The sequence below is a fragment of the Phalacrocorax aristotelis genome, chromosome 8 (assembly GCF_949628215.1).
Source record: "Phalacrocorax aristotelis chromosome 8, bGulAri2.1, whole genome shotgun sequence".
NCBI classification, from domain to species: domain Eukaryota; kingdom Metazoa; phylum Chordata; class Aves; order Suliformes; family Phalacrocoracidae; genus Phalacrocorax; species Phalacrocorax aristotelis.
This window is the reverse complement of record NC_134283.1, coordinates 44,215,437-44,235,071: the sequence shown is the minus strand read 5'-3', so window position 1 is coordinate 44,235,071 and position 19,635 is coordinate 44,215,437. Positions and strand designations below refer to the sequence as shown.

The window sequence follows — 19,635 nt, the reverse complement described above, 5'->3', positions numbered from 1 at the left end:
TGACCGTGAGGTGCTCATCCTCAGGGCAGGCTGTGATCTGGGCAAACCTGAGTCCTGTTTCTGCGGGCAAGGGAGAAACAGCCTCTCCTGGGGTAGAAGGTGCCAGGGCACTTCTCCTTGGTCTGGACTGTGCTGCTCTTCCCAAACACACCTGAGCTCCTTCCCTGGCCACCTTCCCAAGGCAGGTTTGCTTCCCTGAGCAGATCAAGTGCGGGCTCATCATGAATCACTTTGGGAAGCAAAAATCAAGACTGGTGGTTGCAAAAGCCAAGCCGGATGAGCTTTGTAGTGCAAAAATCAACCGGGATCAGAAATGGGGGCCAGTGGCTGAAGTTACAGGTCTCAGGATGAATAAGAGGATTCAAAGGTGCTGGGGACTTCCCTTGACTGGGTAAGTTCACTCTTGATAACAGGGTCTTGTTCTTAATGTATATGTTTAGTCTTCATTGAACTTAGGGTATTAAGTGAAAGTGGGAAAACATAAGCAGATGAGTTTGTGAACCCCCGCCTTACCATTAGCACTTCTACTTGGCTCTCCCAGGGGTCCCAGCACACTTGTCACTGAAAACTAAATGGATTTCTGCTTCCAAGTGTATTTGCTGATATTATTTGCCATTACTAACAACTCCGTCACTGTGGCATCCTCTGAGATGCCCTCCAGTGTACTTAAAGTGAGTCACTAACGAGCACGTATTTTTTATTTAATCACGAAGGATCTAAAAGATTCCTGCCTCCAGGTAGGATTTTAAGTTCACCATGGAAATGGGCCAGCAGCTTCCTCTGAGCAGGGAAAAGTGAATTTCAGCCTTGCAGTCATACTTATTTATTTAACCCGGTTGATACGGTTATAATGAAGGATTCGGGCACCTGTTCCAGGGATAGGATCTGCTGCATAGCAAAAACTTCATGTTGGTGGGAAATGATGTCCCAGGCAGGAATTTAGAAGGCAGCAGAATGTGGCACACATGGTCAGAAATAATGAATGTACCACAAGCATTTGATTGAGAGAAATGCTCAGATTTTTTCCCCTGGGAGTGGATGGAATGAGTACGGTTTAATTAGTTTCCCTGTAGGTCTTGTGTAACTTTGGATGCTGCAGCATATTCTACCTTGCTGCAGAGGCAGGGGCTGCCAACACCACCCTGCTCGTGGCACTCGATGGTCCATGGTGTCCCAGCGCCACCCTAATTAGGGCAATATGTTCCATGCTGTCACGGTTTAGCCCCGGCCAGCAACTAAGCCCCACGCAGCTGCTTGCTCACTGCCCCCACCCCAGTGGCATGGGGGAGAGAATCAGATGAGCAAGAGTGAAAAAATTCATGGGTTGAGGTAAGAATGGTTTAATAATGAAAAAAAATAGTAATAGTAATAATGGTAATGACAATAATGTTTATGATGATAATAATAATATAATGAAAAGGAAAATAATGAGAGAAATGAAACCTGAGGGGAAAAAAAAAAACAAGCGATGCAACCTCTTACCACCCGCTGGCCGACGCTGCCAGTCCCCGAGCCACAATTGCTGCTCCCCCCGCCCAACTCCCCCCAGTCATACACTGGGCATCATGTCACATGCTATGGAATATCCCTTTGGCCTGTTGGGGTCAGCTCTCTTGGCTGGGCCCCCTCCCCTCCCGGCTTCTTGTGCCCCTGGCAGAGCGTGGGAGGCTGGAAAAGGCCTTGACGAGTGCAAGCACTGCTCAGCAACAACTAAACCCTCAGTGTGTTATCAATGTTATCCTCATCCTAAATCCAAAGCACAGCACTGCACCAGCTACGGTGAAGAAAATTAACTCTATCCCAGCTGAAACCATGACACAAGCAAATCCAAGGAGCACCAAGCCCATCACTTTGCTCAAGCCAAATACCTCCCAGCAAATATAAGTGATGCTTAACTCTGTATTAAAGCACTGGGTCGTTTTGGCAGGTTAAAAGTGTGCTTTTGATGTCTCTAGAGCAGATTTTTAAAAATCCAGGTACTGACATAAATAACACCTGACACGTCAGAGGGATGCAAAGTCAGTAATGGTGTAATCACATTTTTTAAATTATCTGCATTATTACAAAGAATTTTATTCCCATATTGTGTAGGCCCTGGCTTCCAACGCTTGTTCTTTTTATTGCAACCCCGACTCCCGTGATCCTTTTGCCGGTGCTGCCAATTCCAGCTGTCCATGGGTGCCCTGCACCTGGACAGAGGTGCACAAAGGCCTGGCCCTGGTGCTCCCCAGGCGATACCCACAGCCGAGCAGGGCAGAAGCACGTGGCTGCGGCCGAGCATCCCCCCCATGGCAGTGCTGCCACCGCAACGCTGTTCCCACGAGCACCTTCCCAGCTCTCCCCTTGCTTGTACAGGTGGATGTATTGAAACACTGCTCACAGGCTGATGTCTAGGGAGTAATTCTCAAGATTTCAGTGTTAACCAGCAATCGTGGCAAATTGGGCGGCTACCTTTGGTGAGACAGGCTGTGTTTTCTGGGTGCAGACAGTTTTAAGTGGGACTGGCTGAAATGCCTTTGCACAAATAGCTAATTCATCAGTAAATGAATAGCTCCCTCACTGAGCTCCCCCACTTTTTGTAGTTCACTCGTAAAAGTGTGTTTGGCAAGCTGCTTTTCATAGCCTGACGCAGAGAAATATTGAAGGGAGAAATCAGGACTCCGTCTCAGTTCATCCTAATGTCATTGCAGTCATGTAGACAATATTTATCAGATGTGAAGGTTTCTGGAAAGATGCTTAAAGCTCCTAAGAAAATTACCCCATGGGTGGGTATCGCCTGGTCAGATTATCTGGGTGCTGCTTCATTTGCTGTGATCATTGCAGCCGTTCTTGGAGGGGCTGGCTGTGGTCCCAGAGGGTTTGCACAGTCGGGAGTGGGGGAGCAGAGGTGGCTGCGCTATGCTGGGCTGGCACTGGGGTGCAGCGTCTGGCCCAAGGGGTGGCTGGGCCAGAGCCCACAGGAGGGGGATGGCCCCGAACACGGGCTCTGTGTCGCTGCCACCGCTCCCTGCTGACCCCCACCACGTTGCAGCCCGACGACGGGTGAGGTTAATTGTTCACTGTGGTTTTTTTGCTCATGCAAAGTTAAAAACCTCCTCCAGCGCCTTGCGCGAGGGGTGCCCCCCTGTTTGCAGGCTGGCCTGCGACGGCTTCCAGAGCTCACTTGGTACAAATAGGGGAAAAGGCTGCGAGAGGATAGTCCTGACCTTCAGCGTAACCCAGACGCTGTTCCCAGGAGGACAAAAGCTGGTTAGTGTTAGCGTCAGTGGTGCCATTGTGTGGAAAGTCCTGGCCCCCCATGGGAGTGAAGCCCCTCCATTAATCACTCGGCTCTGCAGGCTGGAGCGAGGCCAGAGGGCGAGAGGAGAGGGGCTGCCTGGTCTCCTGCAGCAGAAAAGGTTTTTCTTTAAGATCTTGACTGCTGCTAAAGTTATAAATATTGCTGTGGGGCTTAGCGGGACACTTTAAATGTTTGGATCCGCTCCTCTGCAGCATCTGCTTGGCTTGTCCCTCGCAGGGCTGGCAGTTACTGGAGACTCCTTGGTGGGGAGTTGATACCGGGATGTTACTGTAAATACGAGCTATTTAAAATGCTTCTTGTGTACTCAACACCCGAAAACAAGTCACTGAGGACAGCCTCACCTCGCACCCCAGGAGCAGCCAGCCGGGAACCCAGCTCCTCCCTCCAGTGGCTATTTCTGCAAAAGAGAAAAGTAAGGCACCCTGTAGTGACTGTGTTGGGAAAGACGTCCGCTCAGCTGCTTGCCCTCTGCTTTCCCAGTGAGTAGCTCTCGCTCCGTGAGTCCGGCAAACCGTACGGCAGAGAGCCGCCCTCGGCGAAGGGAATGAGTTGGGGATGGCAGAGGGTTACCATCCCGTGGCATAAAGCTTGTCCCTTTGCCTGTCTCCTCCTTACAGAATCAGAGAAAAGGTTTTCCCTTTGCTTTTAGCTTCAGCACTGTCAGAGCAGCACGGGGGCGGGGGCTTCCCCAGCAGCCCCCTGTGTCGGAGGAGCAGAGCCTCCAGCCCTTTTCATCTTGTGCCAGGACTGCACCCTGCGGGACTGTCTGTTGGGGAAAGCCCTGGCGTTTCTCCCTCCCGGGAGCCACCCATCACCCCCGTGGAGCATCCGGAGGCGTTGCGTCCGGTGGGGCTGCAGGGTGGGGACCCTGCGGTGGCTTGCTCTCAGCCTGATACCCCGGCACTCCCTTATCCCCACTCTGCAGTCGTCTGTTGTTTCTTCCAGGAAACATTTAAGCAATGAAATGGAACTTTCCTTGGCTTGAATCACTTACTTATAAATTACCCTGATGTAAACCATGAAGTATTCGAAGTTGAGAATGCGAAGCTGGCATAAAGGCAGAAAGCGGTGCTGCAGAGCGTGTCTGCACAGCGTTTTGCACACAGAGGCACGCTGGCTTTGCCCGGCTCCGTGTGAGCCCAGGGCTTGCGGCTGCAGCTGGCGCCGTGCTGCCGGACCCTGCCAGGGGCTGCGGCCCCCGCGCGGCCCTGTCCCGCTCAGGGAAGGCAGAGCAAGCTCCCAGCAGCCCTGGGGGTACTGTCGTAGCTGGATCCTAGAGCTTGTCACAGCATCTGTCTGCAACAGATAACCTAATAACAGATTAGAGGTACAAGAAAGGAGGAAACATCCCCAGAAGGGTGAGCAGTTCTGGGTCCCCCAGTTCAAGAAGGGCAGGGAGCTGCTGGAGCAAGGCCAGCGCAGAGCTGCCGAGGTGATCAGGGGCTGGAGCATCTCCCTTGGGAGGAAAGGCTGAGAGACCTGGGCTTGTTCAGCCTGGAGAAGAGAAGGCTGAGGGGGGATCTCATCAGTGCCTATAAATATCTGAAGGGCGGGTGTCAGGAGGATGGGGCCGGGCTCTTTTCAGTGGTGCCCAACGCCAGGCCAAGGGGCAACGGGCACAAGGTGGAACACGGGAAGTTCCCCCTGAACATGAGGACAATCCCCTTCCCTGTGCGGGTGCCAGAGCAGGGGCACAGGCTGCCCAGAGAGGCTGTGGGGTCCCTTCCCTGGGGACATTCACCCCCCGCCTGGACGCGGCCCTGTGCCCCTGCTCTGGGGGTGCCTGCTCCAGCAGGGGTGGGACGGGATGAGCTCCAGAGGGCCCTTCCAACCCCCGCCAGTCTGGGACCCTGTGATAATGGCAGCTGCATCGCCTAATGCATGTTTGTACTCAGTTGTCCTTTAGGGGTGAGCTGTCTGCTCCGGCTCACCCTCCTGGGGAGGTTTCCTCCTTACACCTCTTCCATAGATGCAGCTCTTCCCAAGTTAAGGCTGTTGTAGGCAGCCCCAGCAGAGCGGTGTGTTTGCAGTGGCCAACACGGGAAAGCATGTTCGTCCCTTCCCGAGACGCACAGAAACCCGCTCTGCCCGTGCCCGTCCCGCGGCATGGCCTGACTGCATCCTTCTGGCTCTTGCAGAGTTTGTCGTTTCACTCGTGGAGAAGATGCAGGCTCAGGAAATCCTGCGGAGCCTGCGGCTCCCTGAGTTCGACGACCTCAGCCAGTTTTTCCGCAACCTGCCGGCCACGGCGCTGGTTGGCATCGGTGCCTTCGCGGCCGTCATCGCCTACTGGTTTGCCAGCCGGCCCAGGGCCGTGAAGCCGCCCTGCGACCTGCGGATGCAGTCGGAGGAAGTGGAGGTGAGGCCAAGGGCACGCCGGCGGGAGAGGCTCGGTATCACCCCCGGTTCGCCCGCCTGGAAATGACCAGAGGGGATGCCTGGAGGTGTTTCTGTTTGGTTTTGAGGGCTTCCCAACCTCATCCTGAAATCAGTCATGTAATGCACTGTGCTGGGGATCACTTCGGTCCTTAATTCACCTTCTGTAAACTGGAAAACCAGAATACAGCCCACTAATTTATTCTCTTTGCATTTGCACATTCTCTTTGCATTGTGGCCTTAGCTTTGTTAAACCACCCGTGACCAAACATTGCAGGAGCTGCCATTGCAGGGGAGAAACCGCTGAAAGGCAACAGCTGATAAGATCTAATCAGCTGGCGCTTCTTGTGGGTGCCCATTACTGAGCCTGCTGCTGCAAACTTTGTAATAATAAGACAAGAAATAGACCCGAATCACTGCTTAGAGGCTGAGGAGTTATTAATTTTCATGCCTGCAAAAGGTTTTAAATTTTAATGAAGCTGCTCTGTTTTAAAGAGCAGAAATATTTCTGAAAATTGTTTCCACTTAAATTAATATCTGAAGGTGAGATGACAATTTTTAAAGCCTTTTGTGATGTCCCCTCTAAAAGGTCAAGCGCTTCTCTCTGGGAAGGTGGTCCTCCATGTTACTGGGGTGCCGAGGTGGATGTCCCACCTCTCCTGTCCCTTTGGGTGCTGGGGCAGGAACACGGTGGTGGCTGCAGAGGCCCCTCCAGCATTCGGGGAGTTTCCTGCTTTCTGGTTTGGGGTATCCCCCATCTCCCGCCCCTCGGGCGATGCTGACGGCCGGGTCACATCGTGTCACGTCGTGTCGCACAGGGCCTGGCCGGGGCGCGCCGGTCGGTGATCGGGGACAGCCCGCAGCTGCTGACGCACTACTACGACGACGCCAGGACCATGTATGAGGTCTTCAGGAGGGGATTCAGCATCTCCGGTGAGAGCATGGCAACGAGGAGGCCCGGGAGCAGCGGTGGAGGCCCAGATGATGTAGAGGCCCAAATGGTGTTGAGGTCCTTTTGGACTCGGAGGCCAAAGGAGGACCAAAAAGGAGTGGGAGGCCACCAGGATGTGGGAAGCCACAAAATTGTAGAAGTTGAGAGAGCGAGAGGCTGAAAGAGTGGGGGAGGCACAGATAGTGGAGAGGCTGAAGAAGTATAAAGGCCACCAAGGGCGCAGGAGGTACAAAGACCGTAGAAGCAAGAAGAGTGGGGGAAGCAGAAGGAGGTATGATTGCTGAAGGAGGGAGGGAGGCTGAGACAGTATGGGAAGCCAAAAAAGAGCAGAGGCCCAAAAACTGTAGAGGACCACTATGTATGGGAGGCCAAAACAGTCTGGGAGCCCCAAGAAGAGTGGGAGGACCCACAAGTGTAGAGGCCGAAGACTGGGAGGCCTGAGTGTTGAGGCCTAAAAGTTGTGCAAGGCCCAACAAGTGGGAGGTTGAAAAGGTGTGGGAGGCCATAAGGTATAGAGGCCAGTGAGGTGTAGAGGCCAATAAAGGAGTGGGAGGCTGAAAGGGTGTTGGGAGGCCGAAAAGGTGTAGAGGCCAATAAAGGAGTGGGAGGCTGAAAGGCTGTAGAGGCTGGTAAAGGAGTGGGAGGCTGACGGGGTGTTGGGAGGGTGAAAAGGTGTTGGGAGCTTGACAAGGTGTAGAGGTCAATAAAGGAGTGGGAGGCCAACGTGGTGTAGAGGCTGATAGAAGTGTGGGAGGCTGAAAAAGTGTGGGAGGCCAAAAAGGCATAGGAGACCCACTGAAAATTTAAAGGCCCAAGGAGTATAGAGTCCCCAAACTTGTAGGAGGGCCAAGGACTGTAGAGGCCCAGAGAGTGTCAGGCTGAAAAGGTATGAGAGGTCAAAAGAGTGTTTGAGGCCAAAATGTTGTGGGAATGAAAAGGGCTGGGAGCCCCATTGAGAGCGCGGGAGGACGAAAATGTGGGTGGCCAAAGAAGTGAAAAGGCCCAAAAAGTGTGGGAATGCACAAAAGTGTGGAAGGTCAGCTGAGTGTAGCAGCCCAAAGAGTGGCGGGGGCGAAAAGGTGTGGGAGGGAGAATGTGATTGAGGGGACCACAGAGTGGGAGGCCCAGCAGTTGAACATCTCAGAGAATGGGGGGCCCAAAGAGCAGAGGCCAATAGAGTGGGGGAAAAGTGAAGGAAGACCCAGAGATGGAGGCCCAAAGAGAGTGGGAGGCCTGAGGGGCAGAGACCAGGAGAGTGGGAGGTCCAAGGAGTAGAGGCCAAGGAAGGAGGAGGCCCAGTGAGGGGCAGGGTGGGTGCTGCAGCCTGCGCTGCCTGTGGTGGCCCTGGCACTGCTTTTGGAGCATGGGGCTTGTAATTAGGGTTATTATTTGCAATGTGCATTATTTTGCCCGCAATGCCATGGAATTCTACTGTGCAGTCTCTTAGTACCATGAGACCCTTTTGCTGCCACTGGCAGACAGCTTCACGTCCTGAATTTTGCAGCATCAGCAAAGCTCATCGTACATTATTCATTTCTGCAACATTTATGAATACATTAAATGAGGTTGATCCAAGCATAGAAATGTGGAACCCAACAGAGCTCTTCCTCCACTGCAAATGCTGATACTTCTTTCTGCTTGTTGCTGCCTTTTAATCAGTAACTCGTCCAGCTTACCTTTTGTTCCACAACACGGCAGGGTAAGGGACTCTGCCAAAAGCTCTTAGGAAAGCTTAGTGCGGCGTATCAGCCTATTGCCCCTACCCCATGGCCGACGGGACCATCAAAGAGCTCTCACACACTTGTGAGACATCATTTCCCGCTCCAAAAAGCCACCGTGACTCCTCCCTGCTATATCATAACTACTTCTGTGTCCACTGCTTACAACATCCCACCTCATTGAATGCACCAATTTCATTGTCAGATGATTATTTTCGGTACTACCAACAGCCTCAGTGGAATTGCAAATATTCCACCCCACAAATAGGGGTAAATAAATAACCCGGTAGGTGTATGGAAGGACAGATCTTGTGCAGGTAAGTACATCTAGCGAATTAATTAAACTTCTCAAATATTCCTCCTGTTATGTACTCCTACCCTCCTCCAGAGCAGGCTGCGCTAAAAATAGCATCTTTCACTTTGAAGTGTTTAAATCAAAAAGGCAGCGAAAGCAGCAGGAGCCGGTGTTTGGGATGAAAGCCCTCATCAGACACTGATGCTCACGCTGCCTTCAGAGAAGTGTCTTTAATGAGGCTGTTTGGAGGCAAACCTCTGCCGCGGTCCCCTCCGCAGCTCGGGGAGGAGGACCGCAGCGGCTGTTTGGGAGACCCCAGCAGCCCGCCTCCCATTAGCTGTGCTCGTGCGTGTAGCTCGATCAGACTTGCTGTGAGCCCTGCCCCAGGAGCGAGAGCCGACCCCGATAACAACGGATTTACTCTCTGAGGGCTCTGCTGCAGCGTGGTACCGGGAAGCGTGTCAACTCCTGGCACTGCCCTTGTAATTCCGTCATCTCTGCTTGTGTCTTCCAGAAAACGGCCCCTGCCTGGGGTTCAGGAAGCCCAAGCAGCCCTACCAGTGGCTGTCCTACAAGGAGGTGAGCTGGGAATGACACCCCTCCGCAGAGTCCTCTCGCCCTGCCCGGCAGAAGAAGGGGGTGTTAAGATGCCCATCAGTAACACGCACGCACTAGACCGGGAGGTTGCTTAACGCGCCGTGCGAGGGCTCTCGGTTCCCCCAGCCGCGCACATCCCGGTGTTGTACAGGCGTGTCGGCTGCCGGGGACCGGTTCAATGCCGTTAGCCGGCTCCTGACAGCGGCACCGACGCGCTCAAAGCCGTGGGGCGCTGCCAACCAGAAGTCAACTGCTAATCAACTACTAATGTCTTGTGACAACATAAAAAATTGGGCTTTTAGATAGCAAATCCAATAATTCGAGAGCCTCCCTGTATAAGCTAAGTCTTTGCTTAGTTTGGTGTTGCTCATATTTCTCTTTTTTATGTATTATTTTTCTTTCTAAATTCCAGGTTGCTGAAAGAGCAGAAGCTCTGGGTTCGGGGCTTCTTCAGCAGGGCTGCAAGCCATCCACGAAGCAGTTCATTGGGGTCTTTGCTCAAAACCGTCCAGAGGTGAGATTTTAAGTTCAACTTGATGCTGTATTAATAACGCTCCTGACTTGCAAGCTTGCTTTATAGTCAAAGCTTGTTCTCAAGTTTGTTAAATCTGCTTCCATGGCCCCCTTTCACCTTCACGCTTTGATGTCCTCCTGCAGTGGATCATTTCCGAGCTGGCTTGCTACACCTACTCCATGGTGGTGGTTCCTCTCTACGACACCTTAGGTCCTGGAGCCATTCGTTACATCGTCAACACAGGTAAAACCAAAATTGACATAATCTCAGAAAGCAGTTTTGTTGCTCAGAACAGTTCATTTTCTTCTGCTTTCCAAAAGATGGGTCATTTTACTCATTGAGTGTCTTAAAGTCACTTAGAGAGATTTCTGGGGAGCTGTGTGTCCCCATGCTGGGTCAGGGCTGCCTCTGCTGCATTTCCCGCACGCCCGGTCGTGCAAAGCCGTGGATGGGGCTGCTCTGACAGTGGGAACTACTCCAGGGCCACCTTGTTTGGCTGCTTTTCTTCCAGCTGACATTTCCACAGTCATTTGTGACAAACCTGAAAAGGCCAGAATACTCCTTGACCACGTGGAGAGGAGAGAAACGCCAGGTCTGAGCTCCATCATCCTGATGGACCCGTTCGAGAAGGAGCTGACGGAGAGAGGGAGTCGCTGCGGGGTTCGCATCCAGACCATGCAGGAGGTGGAGGTAAGTTTGCTCTCCCTCTCTTTTTACTATATCTTGTAGTTTCTGTAAAAAGACAGTAAAATATACAGGGATTTGTGAACTTTGTGGTAGGTTCAGTGTCTGGAGGGCAAAACAGAGCAGCTTGTGGCTGTTAATATTGATGCATGGCTCAGTGCAGGTGCCTCTTAAGTATTATTCCTTGCTGATAGGAGGCAACGTTTCAGTCCTTCCTGCTCAAATAAGATATCAGCTGCTAACTAAGCCTGGAAAGGGGGGTTGCTGTTCGAGACACTGTCCTCCTACGTGTAAGCCTACAGCCTTACACTTTTATGAAACAGTCTGGATCCAGCTCAGCCAACCCAGGCACTACTTGAAATCCAAGCACGGCATCGCAGTTGATGCGAGAAATTTTGGGTAGAAAAGGTGACCGAAGCGTTAGCCACAAATTTTTCTGCTCTAGCTCACACTCTGCCTTGGTGGTTTGCGGATCATTAGCAAGTGGGTTACACCACAGGAATTAAAGTGGAAATAATTTTTGTTACTTTAATCTCTTTCAGGACTGTGGCCTTGAGAGTCGACACGTGCCTGTGGTGAGTGTTGGCACGCTGCTTTTCCCACTCACGCTTGCAGCTGACCGTGTTGCGTTTATTTTACGGAGGAAGGAGGGGAGGGTTTGCTCTGGGCAGAAGGAAGCGTGCGTGTGCTCGGGGCAGTGCCCTGGGACCCTCTCCACGTGGGAGGCAGTTGGAAGGACCCAGGGACAGTCAATATCGTCCACTGGAGATGTGCAGTATTTGCTTCCTACCCTCCACCTGGGACACTTAACTGAGATAGTTTATCTTTGCTGCACGTTAACGAGACAGTAATTAAATGCCATCGTGAAGCCACACTAATTCCCTTACCCTACCCAGGTGGCACCAGAGGAACGTGTTTGCACCCTTGGCTTTCCAGTGGGGGTTCTATAGCTCAGAAGCACGACTTGGCACTATTTCTCGGGGATATTTTTGGAAAATTGCATTGATATTTTTCACTGGCTGCTCACACTCGTGCAAAACTTCCAAAAGCAGCCTCTGATTTCAGGCCACTTATTCGTTTGTGACCCAAAATAGTGCACGCATGCAGCGGTGCTGAGAATACAGCGATACTGCTGGAAATGGGAGCGATCAGCAGCCTCAGAAAGTTGTCCCCCTGTTGTGGGTAGCCACACGTTTCCAGAATTTATCTGGAAATCAGTAAATTATCTCAAGTTTTCCCAAACACCTACAGGTATAGACGGTGTCTTTGAAAACAACTGCAAGACAAATATTCCATCAAACTCTTCTTACACTAAAAAATGCCCTTAATGCAGCTGGAGCAAAACCTAAGGGAGGGATAGAGTCTGCATCAACTGAAGAAACCTGGTAAAAAGAGTTTTATGGTGGTCTTTTATATTTGCCAAGGGGAATGAAAGCTTTTTGTGGCAGAGAGGAAATATAACTGGTTTCACTTTTAAGTTTATACAAGGACAACAGTCTACCACTGACCCTTCTGCATTTGATTGATGGGATTTTCTTATTCTCCTTGTGTATTTCTAGCCTCCTCGACCAGAAGATCTATCAATTGTCTGTTTTACTAGTGGCACTACAGGTAAAAGAAGAGGCATTTTCATCTTGATATGTTAGAACAGGTTATAAAATGAGTTACTAACGCCACCTCAATATGTGCAAACTTGCTGTTATACCGATATGGCGATGCATATACTGATGCATTTTTAGTATTTAAGAATATATATGTACATACATTTCTGTAGATTGCAAATCAAAAATAACGCTATATTTATTTTTTCACTTGAATTTCCTGACGTAACCATTGGCAGTACGATTTTCCAGCTGTCTGGAAATCTGCCCATGTTTCTGCTTCCCATTTTGCAAAGTAGTTGTGAAGCACTTGATCGATTCATATTTATCTTCTGCAAATGTTTTAAAAAAAAAAAGAAAATGAGGGTCCGCAGCTTTCTGTTCTCTGTATCCTGAGCACACCAACGCCCTCAGCACCTCTGTCTCCTCTGCAGCGTGCCCCAGCTTGCCCGTGTGTTGCCCATGTCCCTTGGGGTGGCCCTGGGGCACCACGTGCCGGGCAGCCTCGGGGACGAGCCAGGGCAGCCCACGCTGCCCGTCCTCCCGTGCCGCTGGCCCCTTTTTCTTGGAGAGGAGCAGCATCATTTTCCTGCCTCTTCTTGGCAGACGCAGCGCTTTCTCCTCTCTCCAGACTCTGGTTTTCCTGCCGCTTGCAGGGGTTTCCTGCTCTTGAGAGTTCGACCTCCGTAACATCTACCAAAAAGCTACACAGGCGGGCAGCGCAGATGCACGAGGCGTGATTGCTCGGGAAGCTGCCTTTATACTCACCTGCAGGGAAGGACCACGCTCCAGGGACCGCTGGGGCAGCTCTTCCAGGCTGACCTGTGCTCTCAGCATTGCCTAACGCTTGGTCCTACCCCAAAGCATCCTCGATTTGGCTTCCACTCATTCAGGGAAGCAGAAGATGCCGCCTGACGCTAAGCTGCCCTCCAAGAAGGGAGATGCCTGTGCTGTTCAGGCCGCAGAGTGCAAAGCCTGCAGATTAGGCTGAGCAAGAGGGGATGTCTTCATCTTCCGCCTCCTGGAGAAGACTTGTGCTGCAGATCAGGTAGGCAACTGCTTTATCAACCCCAAGTGCAAACCCAAAATGTATTTGGCTTTGGTTTTTTTACCTTCATGCATCATTCCTAGTTGTGAGAGCTGAGCCCTTCAGAGTCGCCGAGGCAGTGCCCTGGGCGAAAGGAGCCCACGACTCTGCTCTGGCTCAGCAGTGGGAATTCCCAAAAGGAAAAGGTTGAGCCCAGTGCAGGATATGGAGGTCACAGCTCACGCTGCGAGCGCCGGCTGTGCCTGCGCAAAGTGGCCGGGCACAAATGGGAAGTGAAGGAAAGCAAAGGAGCCATGCCTGTGGATGGGGGGGAGCACAATTTTCTTGTGTGGATTTTCAAGTGCAGAGCAATTATTTTTTCAAGACACGTTTTTGTTGGTATTTTTATTTCTAAATAAGAAATCCTGAATAGAGAAAAGTGTTTTGATTTTCTTTTTTTTTTTTTTATTTGCAACTGCAGTCATGGGCCAGTTTCTGACTTTATGGTTATTTTAGGAACACGTCTGAAGTTACAGAAAACGAGGGAACTCATTTGCTTTCTCCCACCCAGACCAGAGTTTTCAAATTCTGCAGGTTATCTGCAAACTAAGCTCTCTCAGAGCAGTGCTGTGTGAGCCACCAGCTCTTCCTCCGGTGCTGGAGGACTTTGCACATCACTTTCTGGCTGTTCCAGGGGTTGCATCAACACTCTGGCCTGGCTTCAACATTATGTTTTGATATAAAAGGCCTGGCTTGTGCATAGCCCACGTCAGGATATTTGTAATGACCAGATTTAGAGTTTTCATCCAACAGATATCTTCTCAAGGGCTTTTGCAGTTCTGAAGGGTTCCAAGTATTTTTGTATGGTGTGAAACAAGCCTTCGCTATAGCGTTTGTAAAAGTTGCAGATTGGAAACAATTTTAGCTGTTTATTAAAAAAAAAAAAACCAGAAGTGGACTTTAATGTGTGCTTTTCTTTGATAGGAACAGATGTCTAAATGCCTCCACAGGCTGAAGGGGGAGACCGAGGCTGCTGAGCTCAGATCATGAGACCAACTTTTATTGTTGTACCAAGAAATCATCAGTGCTCATAAATGGGCCAAAGGCACACAGATACCCCCAAACCATCAGGATACAACTTTTCACGCTGGCTACTCCAGAGAAGAAAACTGCTATTTCCTCAAGGATCCGCCTATAACCAGCTGGATAAAAATTGCTCCCCGGCGGTTTCTCACAGCCTGCCAGTGCACATCCCTGACTCCCAGAGGCTCCCAGGGTGCCGAAAGCGCTTTACATCCCAAAATGCTGACGGATCACACCACGGCGTTAGTGCTGGAGCTGCTACTTGAAAGACCTATTTAGCAACATGGGAAAGGTTCTTCTGTTGCTTCTGAGAACTTTCAAACCAGGTTGGCACTGAGGTAAGGAGAGGTTGCCCTGACCGGGATCGCCGTGCACCCACTTCCATAGCAGGACACACACAAGGTGTGTCTTTACGAGGAAATTCAAACTTGAGAGCAGTGTTACAGATCTGGCATTGATTTTTCAAAAAGAAGAGCAGTATCACCGCTAACCTTTTTCTCTTGACATGATAATTCCCAGAAACGGCTCGTAGCAAGGGGCACCTCTTAAAACAGAAGAAGTAAAGGAGGTCAAAATGTACAGGTATCTCTCAGCCCCAAAAGCACCATCTCCCCTGTGGCAGCGTGGTTTGTTCTGGATTTCTCCTGCTGAAGGCTATCCTGGCTCTAACGCTGCTGCTCTGCTTTGACACCATTAATACCACAGCCTGTCCGGGATGCTGAACCTGCTGCGGGCAGGACCAGGAGGGTTCACGCTGCTTCCAGGTGTGTTGCAGTGAATTGAGGGTTTGAGCAGAGGTACTGAATTTGCATTACAAAGGAAAAGTCGGAGGTGGAGTAAGTCAATGAGTATGAGGTCTCAAAGCATGTGAGAAATCTTCCAAAGGAATCTGAAGAGCTGTGTGAAGGTGCAGGAGCCAGATCTACCGCTGCTATAGCCGGAGGGTGCAGTTTTGCATTTCCAAACCAGTACTGAGCACGTCCTCTCCACCCGCGTGTGACCTGTGGGGCTGCGGACGCGGAGGAACTTGTGCAACGCCGTGGGAGTACGACGCCTTGTAGAATTGCAGGAGCTGAACACGCATGTTTGGCTAGACACAACTGAAATAACAGAGCGGTTTCTGGGCCGTTGGCATGTATTTACAACTGATGTTGGTTCGTGGAATTTTCTTGAGGTCTGGTTCCACGTGTGCACCCAGCTGAGAAAATAAGCGCCTCGAAACCAAACCTGCCTGGCTGAGCCAGCGCCCACAAGCCTGTCTGTACAACACGTTAGGACAGGAGACGTTTTGGTTGGCAAAGATGTCACGCTGGCTTCACCTCTGAGCTTCGGAGAGGGATGAATGTAAGCGAGACCAAAATAGCTCCTGTGCACGGTGTTCATCAGAAAGTATTTGCGACTGAATTACTCAAAGGCACTTGGAACACCAGATATGGATTTTCAGGAAAATACGTTGTGTTCAAAATGTCCTGCTTCAGTACAATAAATGTGTGCGATAATGACTGCTTTTGTTCGGGCCTTTATTTCATTATTTGTAGAGCGGGTAGCAGCGATGTCAGTGAAGCTGGCAGGGCACAGGGCTCGGCACCGCGGCCCCTGGAGCGGGGCCTGAGCCGGGCTGTGCCACGTGGGTGCATGCCCACACTGCAGGGCTGCCAGTGACGCAGCCTGCAAACCGCTCTGAAACCGAGAGGATGAAGCATATTTTCCTGTGCTGGAACTAATTCACAAAACACCATTGCTCCTTCCTAATCTGAGGAAGCCAGAATGAAATTCTGGCTGGTTTCCAGCTTTGCGAGGCTGTTGCATCCACCGTTAACTGTAACAGCACTGCAGAGCTGCTGGGGCATCCCTGCGCCCGCCGTGCCGGGGCCACGCAGGGTACCTGCGAGTAAAGCTCCTCTGATCTGCTTCCGCACCGCGTAGCAGGAGCGACGCTGCAGTGGTGTGATCAAATTAAAACAATCTGCTTAAAAACGCGCTGGAGAGAGAGGCTGGCTCTGTAATCTTTATTCGAGCTGAGCTACACCTTCTTTTCGGAAATAAACCTTCTGAGGGTGATGAGAAGAGACAGTGCTGTGGCAGGAGGACACGCAGAGTCCCGCGTGCCAGCGCTGCGGCTCTGGTTTGCGCGCCCGGGGGTTTCAGCCTGCGCGTTTGCTGGTTAACAAACCCTGCCTTTTGGCGTACGAACAGCTACAAAACGTGAGAGATGCGTTGTTATGGTGCGAAGCGGGATTCTCAGCTCAGAAAAGAGGGTGACAAAGCCAATACCGAGGGCGCGGAGCTGCCCGCCGCGGTGGCACCGCTCAGCCCTGGGCTGAGCTCGCCGCCCCTGTCTCCGGGACAGCTCTGCTGCTGGCAATATTAATCACTGCCCTTAATCGCAGTCTCATAGGGTCTTCTTGTAGCCTGATTTTTTACCGTGTATTACCCGTTGTTTGCATTGTTCAGGTTATCCAGCACACTGGCTCAGTAAGAGCTTTAACGGCCTTTTAAATGGGGTTTGTTAGTATTCGAGATCATTCTTAGTCAAAATCTGTAGGAAATAAATCTTACCTGGAGAGGCTGGGAACACCAGGCAGGTCTGATGGCTGTGCCTCCAACGCAGCTCCATCTGAGTACTCTAATACGCTTCAGTTGGGCTATTTCTGGTGGAAACTGTTGTTCAGTCTCCAATAGAAATATTCGTGTTATGCCATGTTTACAGTCTCATTTTATTCAATTTTATTGCAATAAGTGGTTTGGCTGCATGTTACGGCACAGAAATGACCGTGAAAACTACATAGGTTTTAAAATTCAAAAAGAGAACTTAATGTTTTACCCATTTCCTGTTTTGTTTTTTGTTAAGTTTTTTTTTTTAAATTACCTGCTGCCTCATCTTTTAAAATCCCTGTCTGTTTCCTTTCAGGGAACCCCAAAGGTGCCATGCTGACTCACGGGAACGTGGTTGCTGATTTTTCAGGCTTTTTGAAAGTGACGGAGGTGAATACCATGATTTAGAAAATGTTGCCATGTGCAGAGCGTGTGGGTTAAGCTGTGTCCCTGCATGGGCTGGAAATGTGCTCCTGCAGATAAGAGGTGAAATTTCTCTTACTCAGAGGGCCACATCCATGGAAACGGGAGCAGGTTGGAGCTTACAGCACCGGAGGGCATTAGATCCCCTTTCCAGCACTGGCTCCCTGGCTCTGTAAGGCTCAAAGTGCTCCTGAGGAGCAATGCTGGCTCCTGTCAATCAATTGACTCCTTTCAAAGAATTAGGAAAGCAAACAAGCCCCGTACAGTTGCAACTGGCGCATCAAAAAGGTTACAGGGTCCACTTCTAAGGGTGCCCACTCAAAGTCATCCTCAATTTATCTGAAAGCTTTCTGCATATAAAGTGTGTCTATATAAGAACATATATGTTTTTACAAGAATGGTTAATTTCATTGACATTATATCTCTGTTCCCATTTTACATCTTTTTAAAAAAGCTTGGCACTGGCCAAGTACACGTACAATGCGTTTCATGCAACGTGTAAACTTGTGTTTAGAAACGATATAGGAAGCAGGATCGCTTGAGCACAACATATTAAGGATTAGCTGCAGCTTGTACTGAACCAATACACAGAATCTGTTTTTTTTTTGTAGTAAGCGGGTAACGCTATAAAATAGCGATGTACGCATGGATGGGCAATTCGTTACCTTATGCCCCTTGCTGGTCTTATCGTTGGTGCTGAAAACACTGCAGTCTTATTACCTTAATCCTTGAATTTTCTGAGCTTTCCAGACCACTGTTGTAAAGAAACTTGGACACGTGATGTGAGGAATCCCACCGAGCTCACGTGTTCAAGTACTTGCAGGGTTGCGACTCGGGTAATTCGCAGGACGAAACGTCAAGCCAGCAGCGCGCTGCAGCCAGCCCCCGGGCTTTCGCTGGGTTCAGAGGCAGCAAGGCGCACAAAGGCAAGCTGCTGCGTAGATATGTCTGAGTTTCAAAGGGCAGGAACCTTTATTTTGGAAGAGAACTATTTTAGAGAGAGCTGAGGGAACTTGGCATCTTCCAGGACTGGCCCACGGGAACGGATTCAGTGTTCAGTGATGGCAATGGCACACTGGTTATTCCCAAAGGTGTGAGATTGAGACTTAAGCCTGGTCTAAGTGGTTGTAAATTCAATAGCTGCGGTCACCAGAGGTAGTGTGTAAATGCCTGTAGCCGATCCACACGACTGGGGTGACATCTAACCACAGTAACGAAATCGAGCGAAGTGCAAAATGCTTGAAAGTAACATCAGTTACTAAAAGAAAAATGCCTAAAGCTGAGCAATATTGTAGGTTTTCTGTTTACATACTCTTGTGTCAGTTTTGCTTAGTTCAGTGATTTTTATAAATGGAAGAGTTTTTTGAAGTGAATGCAGAGCTTTATTATAAGGTCGTTCTGAAATGCCAAGAAGCTCTTTTCTTTTTTATGTTTAACTGGACAACCGTGCCAGCTGTGAAACACAATCCAGCGTCATCATTTTGGTCCTGTTTAAAAGCAAATCATTTATTGTCTGGGCACGTAAAGCAGTGTAGGGGGAAAAAAAAAAAAGCAGCATAGGCAGTGATGCTAATGGTTTTACTTTACTGTGCTTGCAGAAAATGAGGCCAATTTGAAGTAATGTATAAACAGATCTGCAGGCCCTGATGGCTTAATTCAGACTGACACATAAAATAATAGGAAACGGGATGCTGAAAACACCCACGTGGTCAATCATGTTTGACTTCACTAGGTAATGGTTGGGAGGGCGTACCCAAATCTGACTTGCCCAGATTTAACTCCAATAAAATATCCCCCGAGGAAGAAACTCCTGTGCCTCCATCCACCGCCGTGTCCCAGCTCACAGACTACCGATTCTGTCACAGCAGTGGCGATGCGAAGTGGGTATAAACTACTAATACTGTGAGCTAAGAGAGTTTATACCCATTTTCCACTAACCACTGGCTTTGGTGGAAGTTATTGGGTAATCAAGCTTTCAGATTTTTCTAATCCATAATGTTATGGCAAGCTTTACCCTTGGAAAGGCTACTTTTCTTCTGGGGCATGGATCAGGTAAGGGTTTCAGGGCCTTTGTTCATTCCAGCCTGTGAAACAAAGCTAAAACCTTAGCAAACCAAAGACTTTGGTCATTTTTATTTTTCCCGTAATTTGCCCAGCCTTCTTTCTCCCCACTCCGCCTGTCTGTGGGGCAGTGGTAATGCCCTTAAAATCACCTTTTAATCACCTGAAATCATGAGAAACACAAAGAGAAGTCATTAATTTTTGCAGCCAAAATAAAAAAAACCTTTAATTTTTTCCAACATATTCTTATTCAAATCAATGATTTGAGGAAAAGGAAAAAAATCTATAGCTTTGACTCAAGTAACACTGTGAATCTCCGATGGGCTCTGTGCAATGTGGAAAAACAGCGCGGCTGTAGAGCCCCGCTGATTTCCAGGAGGCTCCTGCAGGTCTGCACACAGCTGAGAG

The 19,635-nt window shown here is 50.0% G+C and overlaps 1 protein-coding gene across 3 annotated transcripts in view; it reads left to right on the top strand.

The window, feature by feature from the left end:
• Positions 1-19,635, top strand: part of ACSL6 (acyl-CoA synthetase long chain family member 6) — a 47,341-nt gene that overhangs the window by 11,767 nt on the left and 15,939 nt on the right. For all 3 annotated transcript variants that reach the window (XM_075102951.1, XM_075102952.1, XM_075102954.1), the window contains 9 exons: positions 5,440-5,660; positions 6,496-6,610; positions 9,157-9,221; positions 9,652-9,753; positions 9,897-9,996; positions 10,265-10,443; positions 10,980-11,012; positions 11,997-12,048; positions 17,060-17,133. In XM_075102951.1, the coding sequence (XP_074959052.1) occupies positions 5,466-5,660; positions 6,496-6,610; positions 9,157-9,221; positions 9,652-9,753; positions 9,897-9,996; positions 10,265-10,443; positions 10,980-11,012; positions 11,997-12,048; positions 17,060-17,133 (915 nt within the window). In that variant the 5' untranslated portion in view covers positions 5,440-5,465. Of the gene's footprint in view, positions 1-5,439; positions 5,661-6,495; positions 6,611-9,156; positions 9,222-9,651; positions 9,754-9,896; positions 9,997-10,264; positions 10,444-10,979; positions 11,013-11,996; positions 12,049-17,059; positions 17,134-19,635 lie in introns of those variants that run through there.